At 50.0% G+C, this 17,735-nt stretch overlaps 1 protein-coding gene across 9 annotated transcripts; it reads left to right on the top strand.

Annotated features, from left to right (window-relative positions):
* Positions 1–2,970: 2,970 nt before the first annotated feature.
* Ikzf4 (IKAROS family zinc finger 4) lies at positions 2,971–16,599 on the top strand. 9 transcript variants are annotated; one of them, XM_085843294.1, is made up of 9 exons: positions 2,971–3,242; positions 4,278–4,314; positions 4,991–5,084; positions 6,422–6,526; positions 7,834–8,094; positions 8,714–8,881; positions 12,265–12,414; positions 13,098–13,229; positions 14,222–16,599. In XM_085843294.1, the coding sequence occupies exons 1-9, from the start codon at positions 3,067–3,069 to the stop codon at positions 14,983–14,985; spliced, it is 1,887 nt and encodes a 628-aa protein (XP_085699420.1). In that variant the 5' UTR covers positions 2,971–3,066; the 3' UTR covers positions 14,986–16,599. The 9 variants fall into 9 exon arrangements, with proteins under 9 accessions (XP_085699420.1, XP_021030284.1, XP_085699415.1 ...); XM_085843292.1 differs by lacking the exon at positions 2,971–3,242 and adding exons at positions 3,432–3,843; positions 5,194–5,265 and having other exon boundaries at positions 4,278–5,084; XM_021174625.3 differs by lacking the exon at positions 4,278–4,314 and having other exon boundaries at positions 3,003–3,242.
* Positions 16,600–17,735: the final 1,136 nt, after the last annotated feature.

The raw sequence follows: 17,735 nt of genomic DNA, 5'->3' as shown, positions 1-17,735 counted from the left end.
ACATGTACCAGGCCCTGCTTGACCTCAGCATTCCATAAACCAGGCACCCTGCCATTCCAGGGTATGAAGTCAGGAGCTTCATCAGGCCAATTTTCTGAGTAAAGAAAGAGCCTAAGACAGAGTTAGTATTTGTTTGTTTGTTTGTTTTTCTTTTGAGATTGGAGATTTTTATAGCCTGGTCTGCCCTGTACTTGCTATGTAGCCAAAGCTGGACATGAACTCTCGGTGTCCCCCTCTCCACTCCCAAAGTGCTGAGATTATAAATGTGTGCTGTCCAGCCTGGCTTGAAAGTTAGTCTTTAAGATTAAAAAAAAAAAAAAACCTATTAGAATGTCAGGGTCAAAGAAACAGGTATGATATCATAAATCTTTAATACTAGTCCGTGGGAGGCTAAGGCGAGATTGTGAGTTCTAAGCCATCCTGAATTATATAGTGACACAAACTCAAGTTAAAAGAACTCAGCGGGTAAGAGCACTGACTGCTCTTCCAAAGGTCCTGAGTTCAAATCCCAGCAACCACATGGTGGCTCACAACCATCTGTAATGAGATCTGACACCCTCTTCTGGTGCATCTGAAGACAGCTACAGTGTACTTAGATATAATAATAAATAAATCTTTTTTAAAAAGTAAAAAGTAAAAATGTTGAGTCTTGCAAGGTGGTGCAGAAGCAAGCAGATCTCTATGTATTGTTCAAGGCCAGCCTGATCTACATAGGCAGTTCTAGGCCAGCCAAGGATATATCACAAGACCTTGTCTCAAAACAACAACAAAGTACAGTAAAGATTATGATGGCTGTAATCTCAACAGCAAAGAGGTAGAAGCAGGAAGATTATGAATTCAAGGCTGGTTGACACAGAATGTGAAGAGTCTGTTTCAGTAGAGCAAACCAGAGTGCCATTGTGAAAATGGGCTATGAGTTATTTTGTTTACTCTAAAGTGGAGCCAACAAAGGAACTATTGACATGTACAGATGGAAAGGGTAAAATCAGTCAGACACACGCGAGAATCACCGTCATCCTCTGCGTAACTCACAGAAAGATACCGACTCTGAAGGAACTGGCTCAGGTACAGGTGTGTGGTGTCTGCCACAGAGTGACACAGTTCATACTGGACAGAATGACATAATTCAGGTGGGCCATTTTAACTGAAAGAGGCCCTTCTGGGGAACCAGCCAACTCTCCCACCTCCAGTTCAGTCAGGTTTATTCACTGTTGAGCAACAAGAACACCAAGGACCCAGTTTGTGCTGGGTGGTTACTGTCAGATGGATAGAATCCAATCCCTGCCCTAAGGAAGGCAAGGGAGAAGCTGTGAAGGCGGCTGGGGAGATGTGCCGTGGGCTCTTCTCAGTCGCATCAAGGGAGTATGTTGGACACAAGCAGGCAATGTCTGAGGCTGTTTGCTTCACTGTGCTATGAAACCAACCTTAAGCAGGCCTGGCCTGATGCGAAGTGGACCCAGCACAGTCTCCAAATAAGAAACCCAAACCACTCCTGTGTGTTTTAAGAACTCCAGATGTCAGCAGCTACCTTCAAAAAGACAAAGTCAGGGCAGCACTGACATTAGGTCTAAAGAATGCCCCCTTCAGGGCCAGACATGGCCAAGAGGGTGTATAATAGGGCATGTAAGAACCCATTATTGACCTCCATCCCTCTCCTGGGCTGATCCGAAAGCAGAGTTGTTCCCAGTGTCTGGTTTTTTACCGGCCCTTTCTCAGGTCACCATAGCCCTATGCCTCCCCCACTGGCCACCTGATAAAGAGAGGTAGCCTCTCGTTCTACTAAGGGATGTTACCATCTCATAGAACCTGATTCTGAAAGCACACGCCCCCCAACTTCCTTTCTAAAAGTACAGATAATTCCCATGGGAAGAAATGGGGGAAATGAGAGTCCACTAATTTACAAGCACAGATTCCCACCCTACCCCCCACAGACACTGAAAACAGAAACTGAGTTGCTCAAATCAGATGGAGCAGAGCTTATCTTGGTGCCCTGAAACATTTAAGAGAACTCGAGGAGAGAGGGGTGCAAGGATTGGCAGCCCAAAGTTTCATGGCCCCTCCCATCCCCAAATTCTTGGAATCAGAAAATGCAGTCTTCCAAAGTAGGTCAGCTCAGCAGTGAGCAGTTCCTCTGGAAGGAAAGCGAGCAAGAGCCTTATCCTGATAGAGGACAGGACTCATCCAGGACTCCCGCAGCCCCAGAGGCACGGGAGAGAGGGAAGACAGGGAGACCCAACCAGGGATTAGAAAGAGCTCAGGGTCCCAGATCTCCACTAGTCAGTGATGGGAAGGGGGATTGTCAGAAGGAGGGGCGGATGGACAGGAGCCTGAGTTTGCTGGGGGAGGAGCCTTCTGCCACTTCTAGATCCTGGAGGCTGCCCCTGTGTCCAGGGCCCCATGACCTGTGGGGCCTTGGCTTCCCTAGCTGGCAGAGGATTGGGCCTTCCCTGGGACACCCTCCTTCCTCCTCCCCACAAGCCTGCGGCGCTCTCTCTCTCTTTCTCTCTCTCACACACACACACACACACACACACACACACACAAACATACACTTGCCTCCCTCTCAACATTTGTTATGCAGCTCCTCTTTGTCTGTTGGGCAGGAGGGCAAACACATCTGCCTACCCTCCCTGTGCACCCCCCACTCGCTGTGCACCCCCACTCCCACCTCTCCACTGTCTTGGAAAAGGGATGCTGTAGCCTAGCGCGCGCGCGCGCACACACACACACACACACACACACACACTGGTACGTTTTCTCCTGCCCCCTCCCCAAGCGCATCCACGCCTCCCTCCCTCCCTCCCTCTCTCTCTCTCTCTCTCTCTCTCTCTCTCTCTCTCTCTCTCTCCTCTCTCTCTCTCCTCTCTCTCTCCTCTCTCTCTCTCTCTCTCTCTCTCTCTCTCTCTCTCTCTCTCTCTCTCTCTCTCTCTCTCTCTAACACACACACACACACACACACACACACACACACACACGAGGCTCTCAGCACATACACCCTGGGCTGAGCGGTTCTGCCGGCTGCAGCCGTGGGCCCCTGCTCACCGTGCGGCTGCCACTGCCTGCGAAATGACGGCGGTTCCCCTCACTTCCAGGAATCCACGCTTCCTGGAAGGTGAGTGGCTGGGCTCACCCCTGCCTGCCACCGAGACGCAGACATGCACACACCACCCGCACTCCCTCGCCGTTTCCAAGGCGGCGGCCGCGTTCGCACCCCAGGGTCTCACCGGCAAGGGAAGGATAATGTAAGTTCAGGCAGAAGGCGGCTAGCGGAGGGGGGTAGGGGGGTGATGGGGCTAGGGAACCAATTCAGTAACAACTCCCAAGCCTGAGGAGAGGGAGAGGACGGGGGCTGTGTGTGTAGCGGGGGGAGGGGGCGTTCCTCCTTACACTTGGGGAGGATGGGAAAGGGTGCTTGGTGTTGCTAAGCGAAGACCGTGACTTGGACAGTGGGAGCTTGTGGTGACATCTTGATTAGGCCTTGGGGACAGAGGTAGAGCAGCCAGGGGTGGAATACCGAAACAGGCCTGGGTGGGAATGGAGAGTAGAAAGACCTGAGATGGGAAGAAGAGCTTTGACAGCAGATGCTTCAGCCTGGAACCGACATGTGAGGGGCCTCAGCCTCCTGCCCACAATAGAGCCGAGCCGGGGGTGGCAGTCTTTCTTTGCTCGTGCACTGACTGGTCCCTGATAGCAGGCTAGCATCCTGCCACCTGGAGCCCATGGTCAAGAAGAGAAAGCTGGAGAAAGATATCCCTTGCAGAGAAGTGCAGAGGCTTGCAGAGCTCCAGGCTATTCCCCAGAGTCGACCACTCAAAGGATCCAGGAGAGGGCCGGTCTCTTTCGGTGTGTGAGACCGCTCAGCTTAGCGCAACTGCTCCCCATCCCTTCCCCGCCTTTCTGCCCTTTCTCCACCTCCTAGTTGCTTTGCTGTGGACCTCACGATTTAGCTTTGCTCCCTGGAGGTCCAGCCAATCTGCGATGGCTTTGACCAAGAAAATGTCTCTGATACCTGAGAGCAGCCTTAATTCTTGGCTTTGACAGTCTGAGATTTCTTGGAAGTCCCAGGCATTTGAAATTCCCTCACTGGGGTTTCCGAGGCTGAGAGGGGAAACGAATGAGTTTCCCAAATCTGACTTTTGTCCCCGTCAGCCTCAGGCTAGAAGTCTAAGTCCCTGGAGCCTCACAAAGACCCTCTGGCCTTTGACACAGATTCCTTCTTAGATTTTAGTGCCATGAAAGTAGACTTGAGTGTGTTTTCCCTCTTGCCTTTATCCTAGGGATGACAGCAGCATCAAAGAGCCTCTGGAGTTACTGGTGCGCCTTGAGGCACCTGCTTTCTCTCCTGTTTCCAGTCCTTCATTGGGAGAGCCACAAAGAATGCTTTTCCCTCAGTGTCCCTGAGCTTCCCTTTAAGAATATTGTCTCCCAGAAAGCTAGCTCCTAGTCGTAGAGACAGCCTCAGCTCCAGGAGACTGGGGCCAGATATGGATTTCCAAGAAATTCACTCATTTTAGAATCAGCTGGTCCCTTCTTACTAATACTGGGTGCTTTGTAGTAGGTCAGCACTAACCTTTGAAAAGAACAAGAAACTGGGTGTGGTAGATACACACAATCCCAGTACTCCAAAGGCTGAGGCAGGAGGATTTTGAGTTTACTTAACCTTTTTTGACCTATCTAGCCTCAGTAAACTCAGTTGAAAGGGCACATGTTAAAACCGGACCTGAATCTACAAGTCATAATGGTCCTGAGCCGCTCACATCATGGTTTGTGTCTGGTGCTGTCTTAAGGCAACTTCCTAAGAAAACCGTTGCTCGCCTAAGGAGCCTCAGCAGGGGAAAATCAGATTCAAGCCATAAGGCTTTTTCTATAGCCGGAGAACAGGGTTCCTCAGGCTTCCGAGGGATAGAGCGGGGAACGGGACTTTAGGAGAGGTTGTGATGGGAAATGGTCCCCAAGTCCTGAGTGGTTGTTTTCTTCCCACTGACCAAAGCTGGAGAGGGAGCTCTCAGGAGGGTGTGCTCCGGATTTCTTGCCTCAGGCCCAGGACTCCAACCATTTTATAATGGAATCTTTATTTTGTGAAAGTAAGTATGTGCATAGCTGGGAAACTGGGTAAAATACTAACCTAGGTGAACTTTAGGGATGAATTTTAGGGTCTCTCTCTCTTTCTCTCTCTCTCTCTTCCATGTTTAGGCCTTTGCGCATATACCCATGCATGTTCATGTTAGCAGATAATATAGACGGCTGTGATGTTTATCCCAGTAGGTATGTTCTCTTTATGTGTATCTATATGTGTGATCTGTGTCTGTGTGTTTATCTACATGTGTTTTTATTTCATTCATTTATATGTGCAGAAGGCTGTGGGGAGGGGGGATTTTTGAAGGCACTCATGTTTTCAGGTATGTTATTGGATCTAAAAAAACATTTAAAAAAAGCATTTTTACAAAGTATGTTATCAACAAGTTGAAATTGACAAGCTTAAGATAACTGACATTTAGCTCTTGAGAGAAGTTTAGCTGAATTTAGAAAGCCTAATGAGCCCCCACTAAAGCAGTGACTCCTGACTGGCCAAGCAGTAGCCAAGGACTTGGCATTCATCTTGTTTGTGATCCTGTCCCCACCTCAGCCACTACCAGCTTAGACAAGTAATATAACATCTTTTGTGCCCCCTAGTCCAAAAAAAAAAAATGGAAATAATATTGCATCACCTATTTTATATGGTGATTGGTGATTGTGAAGCTTAAAGGAGCACACAGACTAACACCTGATACAAGTATCCAGTCCGTTATTAGTAGCCAGCTGCTATCGTTATTGCTACTATATTACCAATAGATTGGGGCAGTTCCAGATCCCTCTCCTACAGATTCCAAAGCTGCTCCTGGGAGCTCCGGGGAGAGCAGTAGGTAAAAATGTCCCTTACCTGAGCCGGGCGTGGTGGCGCACGCCTTTAATCCCAGCACTTGGGAGGCAGAGGCAGGCGGATTTTTGAGTTCGAGGCCAGCCTGGTCTACAAAGTGAGTTCCAGGACAGCCAGGGCTACACAGAGAAACCCTGTCTCGAAAAACCAAAAAAAAAAAAAAAAAAAAAAAAAAAAAAAAAAAAAAAATGTCCCTTACCACCTCCTCAGATCCCTGTTCTCTGTTCTACCCTGGCCTGCCCAGTAGTGGGTGATGCTCTTCCCGTCAGGCACAGATAAAGGTAGGGTAGGCCAGACGGCTGCTGAGCTCACGGAAGTGAGAGTCAGCAAGGGGCACCCGGCTGCTGGGGCACGAGGTAGGGTGCTCAACATTCAAGCGTACCTCACACTTGGCTATAGAACAAATGTTTGTGATGTTTAACTGAAGTTTTTCTTAAACATTAGGTAGTGGACTATAGATGGCTTCAGCCCAAGCTTTACCTGCCATCCGTTCTCTCCTCCAAGGTAGCGGGGACTCATCTCTGGAGAAGGAGTTCCTTGGGGCCCCAGTGGGGCCCTCGGTGAGCACCCCAAACAGCCAACACTCTTCACCCAGCCGCTCGCTCAGTGGTAAGTGCGACCCTCTACCCACTCCTGGCACCAGGCAGCCCCATCTTTTGTCTTTTATTTGGCCTTCGGTTTGCTTTCCACTGGCCACCATTTCCGCATCATTTCCTTCTGGTTCCTGCTCAGAGACTATCAGGGTGGGGAAGGAATCCAGAACCTAGAGCTCTCCTAGCTTGTGGAAAGAGTGAATGGCTAACACCAGCCTGAGGTAAAGTTAGAAAGTGTATGGGTGATATTAAGGTAAAGGTTCCAGCAGGGTATGATGACACACGCCTTTAGTCCCAGCACTCGGGAGGCAGAAGTTTGTTCCCAGCCTGGTCTACAGAGTTCCAGAACAGCCAGGGCTACACAGAGAAACCCCATTTCGAGGGGCGGAGGGGGCAGGGAGCAGGGGGAATAAAGGTTCCAGAAGACAGAAATGGTCATCAGGGTAGAGAGAGAGAGACAGAAAACGCACAGTAGCGGGACTTCACCACTTCCACCGCACTACTTGCTACTCGGACCAGACAGGGCCCCCCCCATGCCCCTCCCCAGCTGGCTCTAGATCTGTGACATTCTCTAAATGGTTGAAATAGCCAGGAATGTAGGTCAGAGCTAGTGCCAAAGCTCCTCCCGCATGTCCCCTCAGGTTGCTGGGCAGAGGCTGTAGGGGGTTCAGTCTCCTAGGGAGGGGTAAGGATACCTGTCTTCCAGTGTTGGTCTGCTTTTAGCCTGCTCGCCCCTCCAGTCTCCCCAGGTCTGTTTTCCAGCCTCTGTTACTTGCTGGATTCCTGCCCAAGACAAACCTAGGCATCTTTCTTCCTTCCTTCCTCCTTCCTCTTCCCTCTTTCCTTCCTTCTTTTTTTTTTTTTTTTCTTTTTCTTTTTCTTGTTCTTTCCTTCTATTTTTTTAGACAAGATCTTACTATGTAGCTCTAGCTGACTGGGAATCCACTATGTAGACCAGGCTGGCCATAAACTTACAGATATCCAACTGGCTCTGCCTCCCAAGTGCTGGGATTAGAGACGCATGCCACCATGCCCAGCCAAACACTGTTCTTAGTGACGAGAAATTTCAGGCTATGGCTCCTCTGCGGCCACCTGTTTGGCCCAGTGACTGAAGACAGCGCATGCGCACCCCACACACTCCATTGCTTCCAGTTCAGATGAGACTCTGGGATCCTCACCTGAGATAATAAACAGGCCCGTTGTCCCTCCTGACGCTTGTAAGCCTCCGTGTTTGCAGTCAGGACTGTAACAGTGTCATTCTTCCCCGGGAGTGGTTGCCCCTTTATCTGCCTGTATTCTAAACATCAGTCCCCTGACCCCCAGCCAACTCCATCAAGGTGGAGATGTACAGCGATGAGGAGTCGAGCAGACTGCTGGGGCCAGATGAACGGCTCCTGGATAAGGATGACAGTGTGATTGTGGAGGACTCATTGTCAGAGCCCTTAGGCTACTGCGATGGAAGTGGGCCAGAGCCTCACTCCCCTGGCGGCATCCGGCTACCCAACGGGAAGCTCAAGTGCGATGTCTGCGGCATGGTCTGCATTGGGCCCAATGTGCTCATGGTACACAAGCGCAGCCACACTGGTGAGTAAGCCCAAGGGCCTCCTGGGAAAGTTCTGGGTGGGGATGGGGGTGGTGGGGTGGGGCTGTGCTAAGACCCTGGTAGGGCAGAGGCCGAAGAGACCCACTGGAGAGTGGGGGCGGGGGACAGGGAGATGTTCAGCAATGGAAGGGTCAACCAGAGCATGTACTGGGCCCTCTGGAAGGATTCTTGACGCTTCTGTGTAGATCGGCGGTGGGGTGTGTCCACGTGTAAGGCCTTGTGGTGGATCTCAATACCATAAAAGGTTTGCAGAAGTGGGGGAGAGATTTTTAGTCAAAAAGGGACAGAATTCTGGGGCCTTTTCTCAAAATGTAAGCGGAGGGTATTGGGGAGTACAGAGCCCCTGCTTATCCTCCTCAGACTTTGAGCTCCTGGGTCAAACAGGACTCCCTGAGCTATTTTGGGCAATGGTCCTTTGGAAGGTCTTCTACCAAAGTTCTGGTTTCAAGTCTAGGGTAAAAGGGCCCCCAGGTGACCTCTATAACATAGGCCTGGTATGTGTAGCACCCACTGCCCCTCCAGAGTGCGCTGAGAAAGCTTGCCCTCCGCTCTTCCACACCCCTCATGCCGGTCTTCCCGGGCCTGATCTTTCACCTGCAGGGGAGAGGCCCTTCCACTGTAATCAGTGTGGTGCCTCCTTCACACAGAAGGGCAATCTGCTTCGCCACATCAAGCTGCACTCGGGGGAGAAGCCCTTCAAGTGCCCCTTCTGCAACTATGCCTGCCGCCGGCGTGACGCACTCACTGGCCACCTCCGCACACACTCAGGTCAGTGACTGACGCGCAGGAACAGAGAGAGGTACCCAGCATATGCAGAAAATGGTGCTTCGAGACTTTTCTCTGGAGAGGGATAATATAACGTCTGTCACTGAGGAGCAGAGAACTCAGAGCAGAGAGGGCCCTGCTGCACTGACTTGGGCAGCAGGCTCTGTGAGGAACTTGTAGGAGTCTTCACTGGGGTTTTTTACTGCCACATTCTGTGACATGAAGCAAAAAGAAAGTGGTTTAATGATACTGGCTTCTCTCTGGCCTTCGTCTCTAGACACTATAATGATGTCCTATGGCCCGTCACCTCTAATTTGAACCCCTTGGGAGGCTCTCTCCCATTCTCTCTTGCATTAGGACCTACCCCTGCCACCATATTTACCCCAACCCACTCCTACTCCCAAAGTATCAAAGGTCTTGGACAATTACCATGTCTCCGCTCCCCCATCTTCTAGTGGTTGCCATAAACCTGAGGGCTTCCAAATATGGGAACTAGGACCAAATAGGAAAAGACTATCTCATTTCTGCTCTGCATCCCAAGAAGTGGTCATTTTTTTATAGATGAGAGCTAGTCCAGGGCTGGTGAGATGGCTCAGTGGGTAAGAGCACCCGACTGCTCTTCCGAAGGTCCGGAGTTCAAATCCCAGCAACCACATGGTGGCTCACAACCACCCGTAACGAGACCTGGCGCCCTCTTCTGGAGTGTCTGAAGACAGCTACAGTGTACTTACATATAATAAATAAATAAATAAATAAATAAATAAATAAATAAATAAATAAATCTTTAAAAAAAAAAAAAAAAGAGCTAGTCCAGAGAGAACCCAGGGGTCAGTGGTCGGTCAGGGGTCAGTAGGGAACTGGAGCAACGAGGCCCTAGTCCACTCAAGATGCTCGGAAGCTGGGTGTGGCTGTCTCCCAGTACCAGAGAGATGGGGGCAGGAAGGTCATGTGTTCATTCAGCCTGGGCTATGTGAGGCCCTGCCTCAAAATAACAAAAATAAGTGAAAGATTTTTGAGGTAGTGTCTGTGAAGGAACTGGAGAACTTCCTAGATATTTTACCACATTTTGGACTCGTCTTCTGCCTCCTCACCCAGCCTTGTTCCAGATTGGTGACCTCTTTGTCCCTCTGATTATCACTGAGTTATACTGTGTAATCTACAGAGAATTTTTCTTGTGTCACCTTCTATGATCATAAGAATTTCAGATGCAGGCAAGGGAGTTGAGGGGGGAAAAAATCTAGATGAAAATGTTCCTTTCCCGGTGGCAGACACTTCACTTTTTGAGACTTGGAGGTGGGGGGGGTCTCATGTATCCCAAGCTGATCTCAAATTTCCTGCGTAACCAAAGATGACCTTCCCTTTCTGATCTTGGTCCTCCTCCTCCCCGCCCCCCTTTCTCATGAACACTGGGTTGGAAGGGATACACCACTGCTCCTGCCAATGAGCAGCTGGGGATCAAACCTAAGGTTTCACACATACACACTCACACATTTACACACGCATACATACACACATATGCACACATACACATATACTTCACAGAGAGAGAGAGAGAGAGAGAGAGAGCAAGCTAGCTACTAAATGAGCTACAGCCCCAGCCCAAAGGCCCCCATTTGTTTAACAAGGACACTGATGCTGTGGGAAAGGAAATGAATGTTATGGGCTGTGCCTAGCTGGCCTTCATCAAGACCCCATGGTCAAAATACATGCTCCTTTTTCTCAGGAAGGGGTGACTCCCCTGGCTTGCTCAGAGCTAGGATAGCTTGGCCCCCAAGAAGGCCAGATTTTTTGTTTTTTCTTTTTGAGAAAGGGTCTCACTGTTTAGCTCTGGATAGCATGGAACTTGCCATGTAGACCAGGCTGGCTTCAGACTCAGAGAGATGCAACTGGGTCTGTCTCCCAGGTGCTGGGATTAAAGATATTCACTACAAGGTCCTGCAAGCACACAAGCCCTTAACAAGGTCAACTGAATAGATTTTGAATATTGTTTCGTAGGAGATTAAGGGGGGAGACTTAAGTGTAGGTCCCATCTCTGTGAGATGCTTCCTGCTGTAATTCACCTTGTAAAAAATAAAGGGCAACCTGGGAAGTGGTGGCTCACGCCTTTAATCCCAGCACTTGGAAGACAGAGGCAGGTGGATTTCTGAGTTTGAGGCCAGCCTGGTCTACAGAGTGAGTTCCAAGACAGCCAGGGCTACACAGAGAAACCCTGTCTCGAAAAAAAAAGAAAGAAAGAAAGAAAGAAAGAAAGAAAGAAAGAAAGAAAGAAAGAAAGAAAGAAAGAAAGAAAGGGCTAGAGGATCCTCTCCTAACAAGTCAAACCCCAAGGGTCTTGGGTGGAGAGGGACCTGGCACTCCATCTCTTAAACATGTCATTTATGGGCGAAGAGCAACATGGCAAAGGTCAATTTAGCAGTGGCCAACAGAGACATATGTGGGGCTGAATAATAATTACCAATCTCCTAGCAATGCCTTCTGCTGCCACGCTACTCAACGGTAGCAATAAACACAAATATACACAAATATACCTTGTTCCTCTGAGCTTCCTCCTCTCCCCTCTTCCCAAAAAATCTCCTCCCAAGAGTTGTGTTATCAATCTGTTTTCCCAGGCCCCCCCCCCCACTTTAGAGCTTTTATAACACGTTCTTTTTAAAACAACAACAAAAATAAACTCAAACTCATTCTCTTTCCTTTCCTTCACCTTCTCTGTTCTTTTGCTTTGTGGGGCTCCCTGGGGTGCGTGCGGATCTTAGTACCTCAGTATAATGACAGAGAAAGAAAAAGATCAGTAAAACCAGACAACTGCTGGAGGTAAAAACAACACAAGTAGGGACCAACCAGTGCTGTTCATGCGTACGCAGGACTAGGTCGGGGCTGCCCTTTCTGTTGCTTCAGCCCGCCAGTTTCCCTCCAACCAAAGCGGAGTGCTTGCAAGCAAAAAGTCCCCTTGTCTGATAAACAGCCATGACACCCACCCGCCTGCCTCACAGAAAGGTTAAACCACAGTCTGAGCCCCAGACTCTAAGATCCTGGGAAGATCCCCTGCTAAGTCCTCACGTCTTCACTTCCTTTGAGAAGCAGCCAGAGCACCTAGAATCCCTACCAGCCTAAAGCTGCATGCCACGGGGTCTCTTCCCGATGTCCACGGCCACGGGGTCTCTTCCCTTAGCTACACGGCGTCCACGGCTTCCTCAGATTTAGCTAACCTTTTCTTTGTTGTATGTGGAGTTGGGGAAGGGAAGACAATTTAAAAAAAAAAAAAATCAAGTTATCAACGTTCTTTCCTCTGCGTGCACAATGCAGTTGCTCCTCCTGCGTGACTCTTCAGCGCCAGGTACAGGGAGGGAGAAGTTACTCTCATGCTGCCTCTTCTCTGTCCTCCACAGTCTCCTCCCCCACCGTGGGCAAACCCTACAAGTGCAACTACTGTGGCCGGAGCTACAAACAGCAAAGTACCCTGGAGGAGCACAAGGAGAGGTGCCACAACTACCTACAGAGTCTCAGCACTGATGCCCAAGCTCTGGCTGGCCAGCCAGGTGGGGCTGTGGGTCGTACCATAGGGGAGCTGAGGGTAGGGCCAGGAGTTCAGGCAAGGGTGATTCTAGCACCTCTTTCCACAGGGATGAGGCTGCACTTAGCGAACCAACCAAGTATTCCTTCCTAAGCACCCCATGAGTGGCCAGCACAGCTCTGGGACAGGTCAATAGGGGGATCCAGACATAGAGGAAGGTCTACAGGGGAATCTGAGCATAGAGAAAGTTTGGATCTATAATCTCAGGGTAGCTGGAGAGAAGGCACAAAGAATCGAAGATCAAGGGTTGGACATGTACGATTCTTGGCAAATGGTCTAAAGTGTTCCTGGAATGAACTTAGTAAAGACCCAATGGTGATACATTCCTTTAATTCTGGCACTTAGAAGGCAGAGACAGGTGGATCTCTGTGAGTTCAAGGCCAGCCTGATCTATCTACACAGTGAGTTCAAAGCCAACCAGGGCTACATAGTGGGATCCTGTCTCAAAAATATAAAAGAAAAAAGAAAAGAAAGACAGAAAGAGAGGGAGCAAGAGGAGGAAGAGAAAGAGAGAGAGAGAGAGCGCCAGCCCAGTTTTGCAGGTGTAACCTTCCTTGACTACTGACTGGCCCGGTGTTTTCTCCAGGCAAAGGCTGCTGGGCCAATGCCACCCTCACTCAGTAGCTCCCACCTGCCCCTCCCCTCCAGGTGATGAAATCCGTGACCTGGAGATGGTGCCTGACTCAATGCTGCACCCATCGACGGAGCGGCCAACTTTCATTGATCGTTTGGCCAACAGCCTCACCAAACGCAAGCGCTCCACCCCACAGAAGTTTGTAGGTAAGAGTTCCCGTTCGAAAGGAGATAGCAGCTCCGAGGCACAGCTCAAATACATCACAGTTTTGACTGCCATTAGACCAGAGAGACCTGGGTCTGGAGATTTGATTTAGGGGGAAAAATGAGCCAAGTGGTCTCTGTGGTGCTCAGAGGGTTCCACTCAGAAGGGAGTGGATGGAAGGGAGTGCTTCAAGAGAGTTGGGGGATGATAGCACAGTCTGTAAAGGGCAAGTGTGAGAACCAGAGACTTCATCCCCCAGGACCTACCTAAGAATGCCAGGCATAGTGGCTCATGCTTGTTATCCTAGCACTGGGGAGGCAGAGAAAGAACAGTGCCCTGGGGCCGACTGACCAGGCAGCCTAGCCTACCTGGTGAACTCCAGGCCCATAATAGATCCTGTTTAAAAGATGGTGGCTGGTGGTCCTGAAGATCTCCAGGGTTGTCTGTCCTCTGCCTTCCGCTTATATGTATATATACATGCACATGTACAAGCACAGTGATGAATGTGCACACATGCACACACACATATACACAAAACACATATAAGAGAGAGTAGAGACCGGTCAGTATCAAGAACTCAACGGGGGCGGGAGGAGGGGGGATCGAGCTTTTCCATCCTTTGAAGAGAACAAGGACTTCAGTCTACATGGGCTGGTCTTAGAGTCAGTGAGAGGAAGCCGACTTGTGGTTCCTTGTCCCGCAAACGACATCTCTCTGAGGATCTGAAACATTTTGAAGTGATGACTTCATAGTGAGGCCTTACTCTAGAACTGTAGCCTGCCCAGGGCCTGACCCTCAGGGAAAGTAAGTGAGGTCACCTGGGGCTGTAGAGATAGCTTAGTGGGAGAATGTATAACATGTGAAGCCCTGGGTTGGGTCCCCAAAACTAATTAATGTCGATAAGGATACTGTTATAGTTAGGTTCCTGGGTTAGAAAACAAAGAATAAGGGTTCTTCAAATCCAATGCCAATGAGATCTGATCCTCCTCCGCAGGCGAAAAGCAGATGCGCTTCAGCCTCTCAGACCTTCCCTATGATGTGAACGCCAGCGGTGGCTATGAAAAGGACGTAGAGTTGGTGGCACACCATGGCCTGGAGCCTGGCTTTGGAGGGTCTCTAGCCTTTGTGGGTACAGAGCATCTGCGTCCCCTCCGCCTCCCACCCACCAACTGCATCTCAGAACTCACACCTGTCATCAGCTCTGTGTACACCCAAATGCAGCCCATCCCCAGCCGACTGGAGCTTCCAGGGTCCCGAGAAGCAGGTGAGGGACCGGAGGACCTGGGAGATGGAGGTCCCCTCCTTTATCGGGCCCGAGGCTCTCTGACTGACCCTGGGGCATCCCCCAGCAATGGTTGCCAGGACTCCACAGATACAGAGAGCAACCACGAAGACCGGATTGGTGGAGTGGTATCCCTCCCTCAGGGTCCCCCACCCCAACCTCCTCCCACCATAGTGGTGGGCCGGCACAGTCCCGCCTATGCCAAAGAGGACCCCAAACCACAGGAGGGGTTACTGCGGGGCACCCCAGGCCCCTCCAAGGAAGTGCTTCGGGTGGTGGGTGAGAGTGGTGAGCCCGTGAAGGCCTTTAAGTGTGAACACTGCCGCATCCTCTTTCTGGACCACGTCATGTTCACCATCCACATGGGCTGCCACGGCTTCAGAGACCCTTTTGAGTGTAACATCTGTGGTTATCACAGCCAGGATCGGTATGAGTTCTCTTCCCACATCGTCCGGGGGGAACATAAGGTGGGCTAGAGACCTCTTTCCCCACAGCCTGCTCTCAGCCCCGCCCCCACCCCACTGCCCCACCTACAGGTGTCTAGCCCAATTCCTGTTACACCCTAAGGAGTTTTGCGTTGTAGCCCCACCCACTGGCCGCCTCACTTCACACTTGACTTTGCCTGTTCCCTTCTACCCTAACCGATTTGAGCATTTCGAAGAGACAAGTCTCTTGCTTATATTTCTCCTTCTAACCTCTCTCCCCGGCACATTTGCTTTTTTTAATTGACTTTAACTTGGCCTTTTCTTAGTTTACTGCAATCTCTGGCCACTCCTTCATTCTTCTGCCCATGGCTCCCTTCTGCTCTAAGCCTAGATTTTTTTAAATTTTATTATTATTATTATTATTACTTGTGTGTGTGTGTGGATCCCACATCCTCCAACAGCTCCAGGGGTTGGAAGCTCCTCTCTGTGCGAAGAGACGTTGGGCTTCTTGCTTTAATCCTCACCCTTATTTATCTGACCCTTCACTTTTGATGCTGATACCTCCCAACAGCCCCACCTTAGCTCTGTGGCATTATTATCTCCTCTCTGGGACCTTTCAGCCCGGCACTCCATACCTCTCGTGCCCACTCACTTTAGGCAGCTTGCACTATTCTTAAATGAATGAAGAATTTCCTCATTTGCAGGTAGGAGGGGCTGTAGAAACTCTTCCCCAGGCACTGTGGACTGAGGGTCCTCTTGACCTCACCTGGGAATCCGAGCTCCCTAAAGACTACATTCAGGACCTCCCTCTAGGATGTGATACCACCCTTCCCTCTCCCTGGCTCACCCCTCAACACCACTCTGGTCTCAACTCGCCACTCCTGTCAGTGGTGGCTTTTCTCTTTCTCTCCTTGGAATGCCCCCATTTTATATTCTCAGGGGCTAAGGCTAGACCTGCAACCCTCTCTCTGACACCCAGAGAGAGCTGCAGGTACCTAGCTGAGAACCAGGGCATGGGAAGGGGGATGGGTAGATCTCTCTCCTCCACCTTTCAAACACTTACACTCCAGTGACCTTCCTAGGCTCTCAGGGACTCCTTCTGTCCCCATATTATGAGAAACCAGCAGGTTGCTGCTCGATGACCAGGGGTCTCTCAACCCCGTCAGTCACGCTGCCTTTTTCCTCTCCCTTCCAGCAGGACTTGCCGTCTCGTTCCCAGGCTCCTGGGCCCTGTTATGATCAATGGCAGGGAGAAAGGGGGTGTCTCTTTTCACTCTGCCAATTTTCAGTATAACCAAAAAATTGTCCCAGGATGAACTACACGTATGTGCCCGTCAACCATTCCACCCTTGTCCCAGCAAGAATGGGACGGACACAGCTGGGAGTCACCTCCACTGCCCTTTCCATACTTAGCTCCAGACACAGGGCAGGAGAGACAGTCTTCTCTGGTGGTTGCAGACACTCTGGCTATTCGGATAATTGAGGATTCGTGAGACCATGCAGGAGGAGGCATAGCTCCATTGCAGGTGGAAGTCTCTCTCTCTAAAGAGTTCCCTGCCAGGGCCACAACCATCCCACTCTGCTTCTTTGAGATTCAAACCAAAGGATGTTTTTTCTATATTTAAAGAAAAGGAAAAAAAAAGAAAAAAAAAAAACCAAACACAACACCTCATAAGTTATAGTCTTGGTCTTCACCCTCCCTTTCTCTTCCCTTCCTTCCATCTTCCTTCCCACGTGCCCTTTCTTTATCTCTTCTGCCTCTCCCTACTTTCCTCACTCCCTGTTAGGGACTTGGAGAGGCTAAAAAATAAAGATAAAGGGTGGGCTAGTTCAGATCCTGGGACTGGGGCTCTTAAGCATTCTGAAAAGAGTCAACTTTCCCCTATCGGGAGAAGGGTAGTGGGGTGAAAACCACTCTTTTCTCTTCTTCCTTCTGCCTGGCACTGCTTCCCAAAAGGACCAGATTGGCAGAGAGCAGCTCTGTGGGGCTGTTCTTCCCTGGCAATGTAGCAATAAGCAGGTGCTGCCAAACGCAAGAGAATGAGGGCTGAGCTCTGAAAGGAGTGGTCCCGAGACAAGGGAAGGGTCGCCACAACAGAGCCTTGGCACTAATTCCTTCTTGGGCTGGCACACAGCTGAGGTTACTGTCTGGGCTTCTCCTCAACCATTCTGGTTGTGAGCTCCCATTAGACCTGCTCCCACCTCTTCTGTGTCTGCCCTGTATTTGAGGACACCTCAGAAGGAGTTCCTCTGAGGCGCTAGAGCCTTAGAGTGCCCCACCCCTCCCTTTGTTTAGTCAGTCTTAGCACCTGTGACCTCCCAGGAACACAAAGAACTATGCTCCTGCGAGGCTATGCTAATGCCCATGAGAGCAGAGGTGGAAGGGACAAGACCAGGTGCTAGGGAGGAGGGGGCGTGGCGTCTCTCTCCAGCCCACCACTGCACTTTAACCAGGGTCTTAGGTACAAAATGCTACTTTTCAGGGCCTTCCAGCTCTGGAACCTCAAACATCCTCATGCTCTCTCCCAGATCCTTTTGCATAAAAAAACAAAACAAAACAAAAACAAAACAAAAAAATAAAGAAAAAGAAGAAAACAACAACAAAAAACAAAATGCCAAAATCCACACAGAGAAAAGAGGTGTTGTTCTCTCTTTTTTTTTTATTACTCTTAAAAAAAACACCACCACAAAAAAGTGGAGGGAAGGGAGAGAATTTCTAAATAGACACTTTTCCAGACCTGTGTGTGTGTGTGTGTGTGTGTGTGTGTGTGTGTGTATGTATGTGTGTGTGTGTGTGTGTC

This window comes from Mus caroli, unplaced genomic scaffold (genome assembly GCF_978045245.1).
Source record: "Mus caroli unplaced genomic scaffold, Mus_caroli_1 scaffold_9, whole genome shotgun sequence".
Taxonomy (NCBI): Eukaryota; Metazoa; Chordata; class Mammalia; order Rodentia; family Muridae; genus Mus; species Mus caroli.
This window is presented reverse-complemented; position numbering and strand designations above follow the sequence as displayed.

Coding starts and splice junctions, on each gene's coding strand:
- Ikzf4 (XM_085843294.1), top strand. CDS start 3,067: ATGACGGCGGTTCCCCTCACTTCCAGGAATCCACGCTTCCTGGAAGGT. Junction 6,527..7,833: donor ACCCAGCCGCTCGCTCAGTG/GTAAGTGCGACC, acceptor CCTGACCCCCAG/CCAACTCCATCAAGGTGGAG. Junction 8,882..12,264: donor CCACCTCCGCACACACTCAG/GTCAGTGACTGA, acceptor TGTCCTCCACAG/TCTCCTCCCCCACCGTGGGC.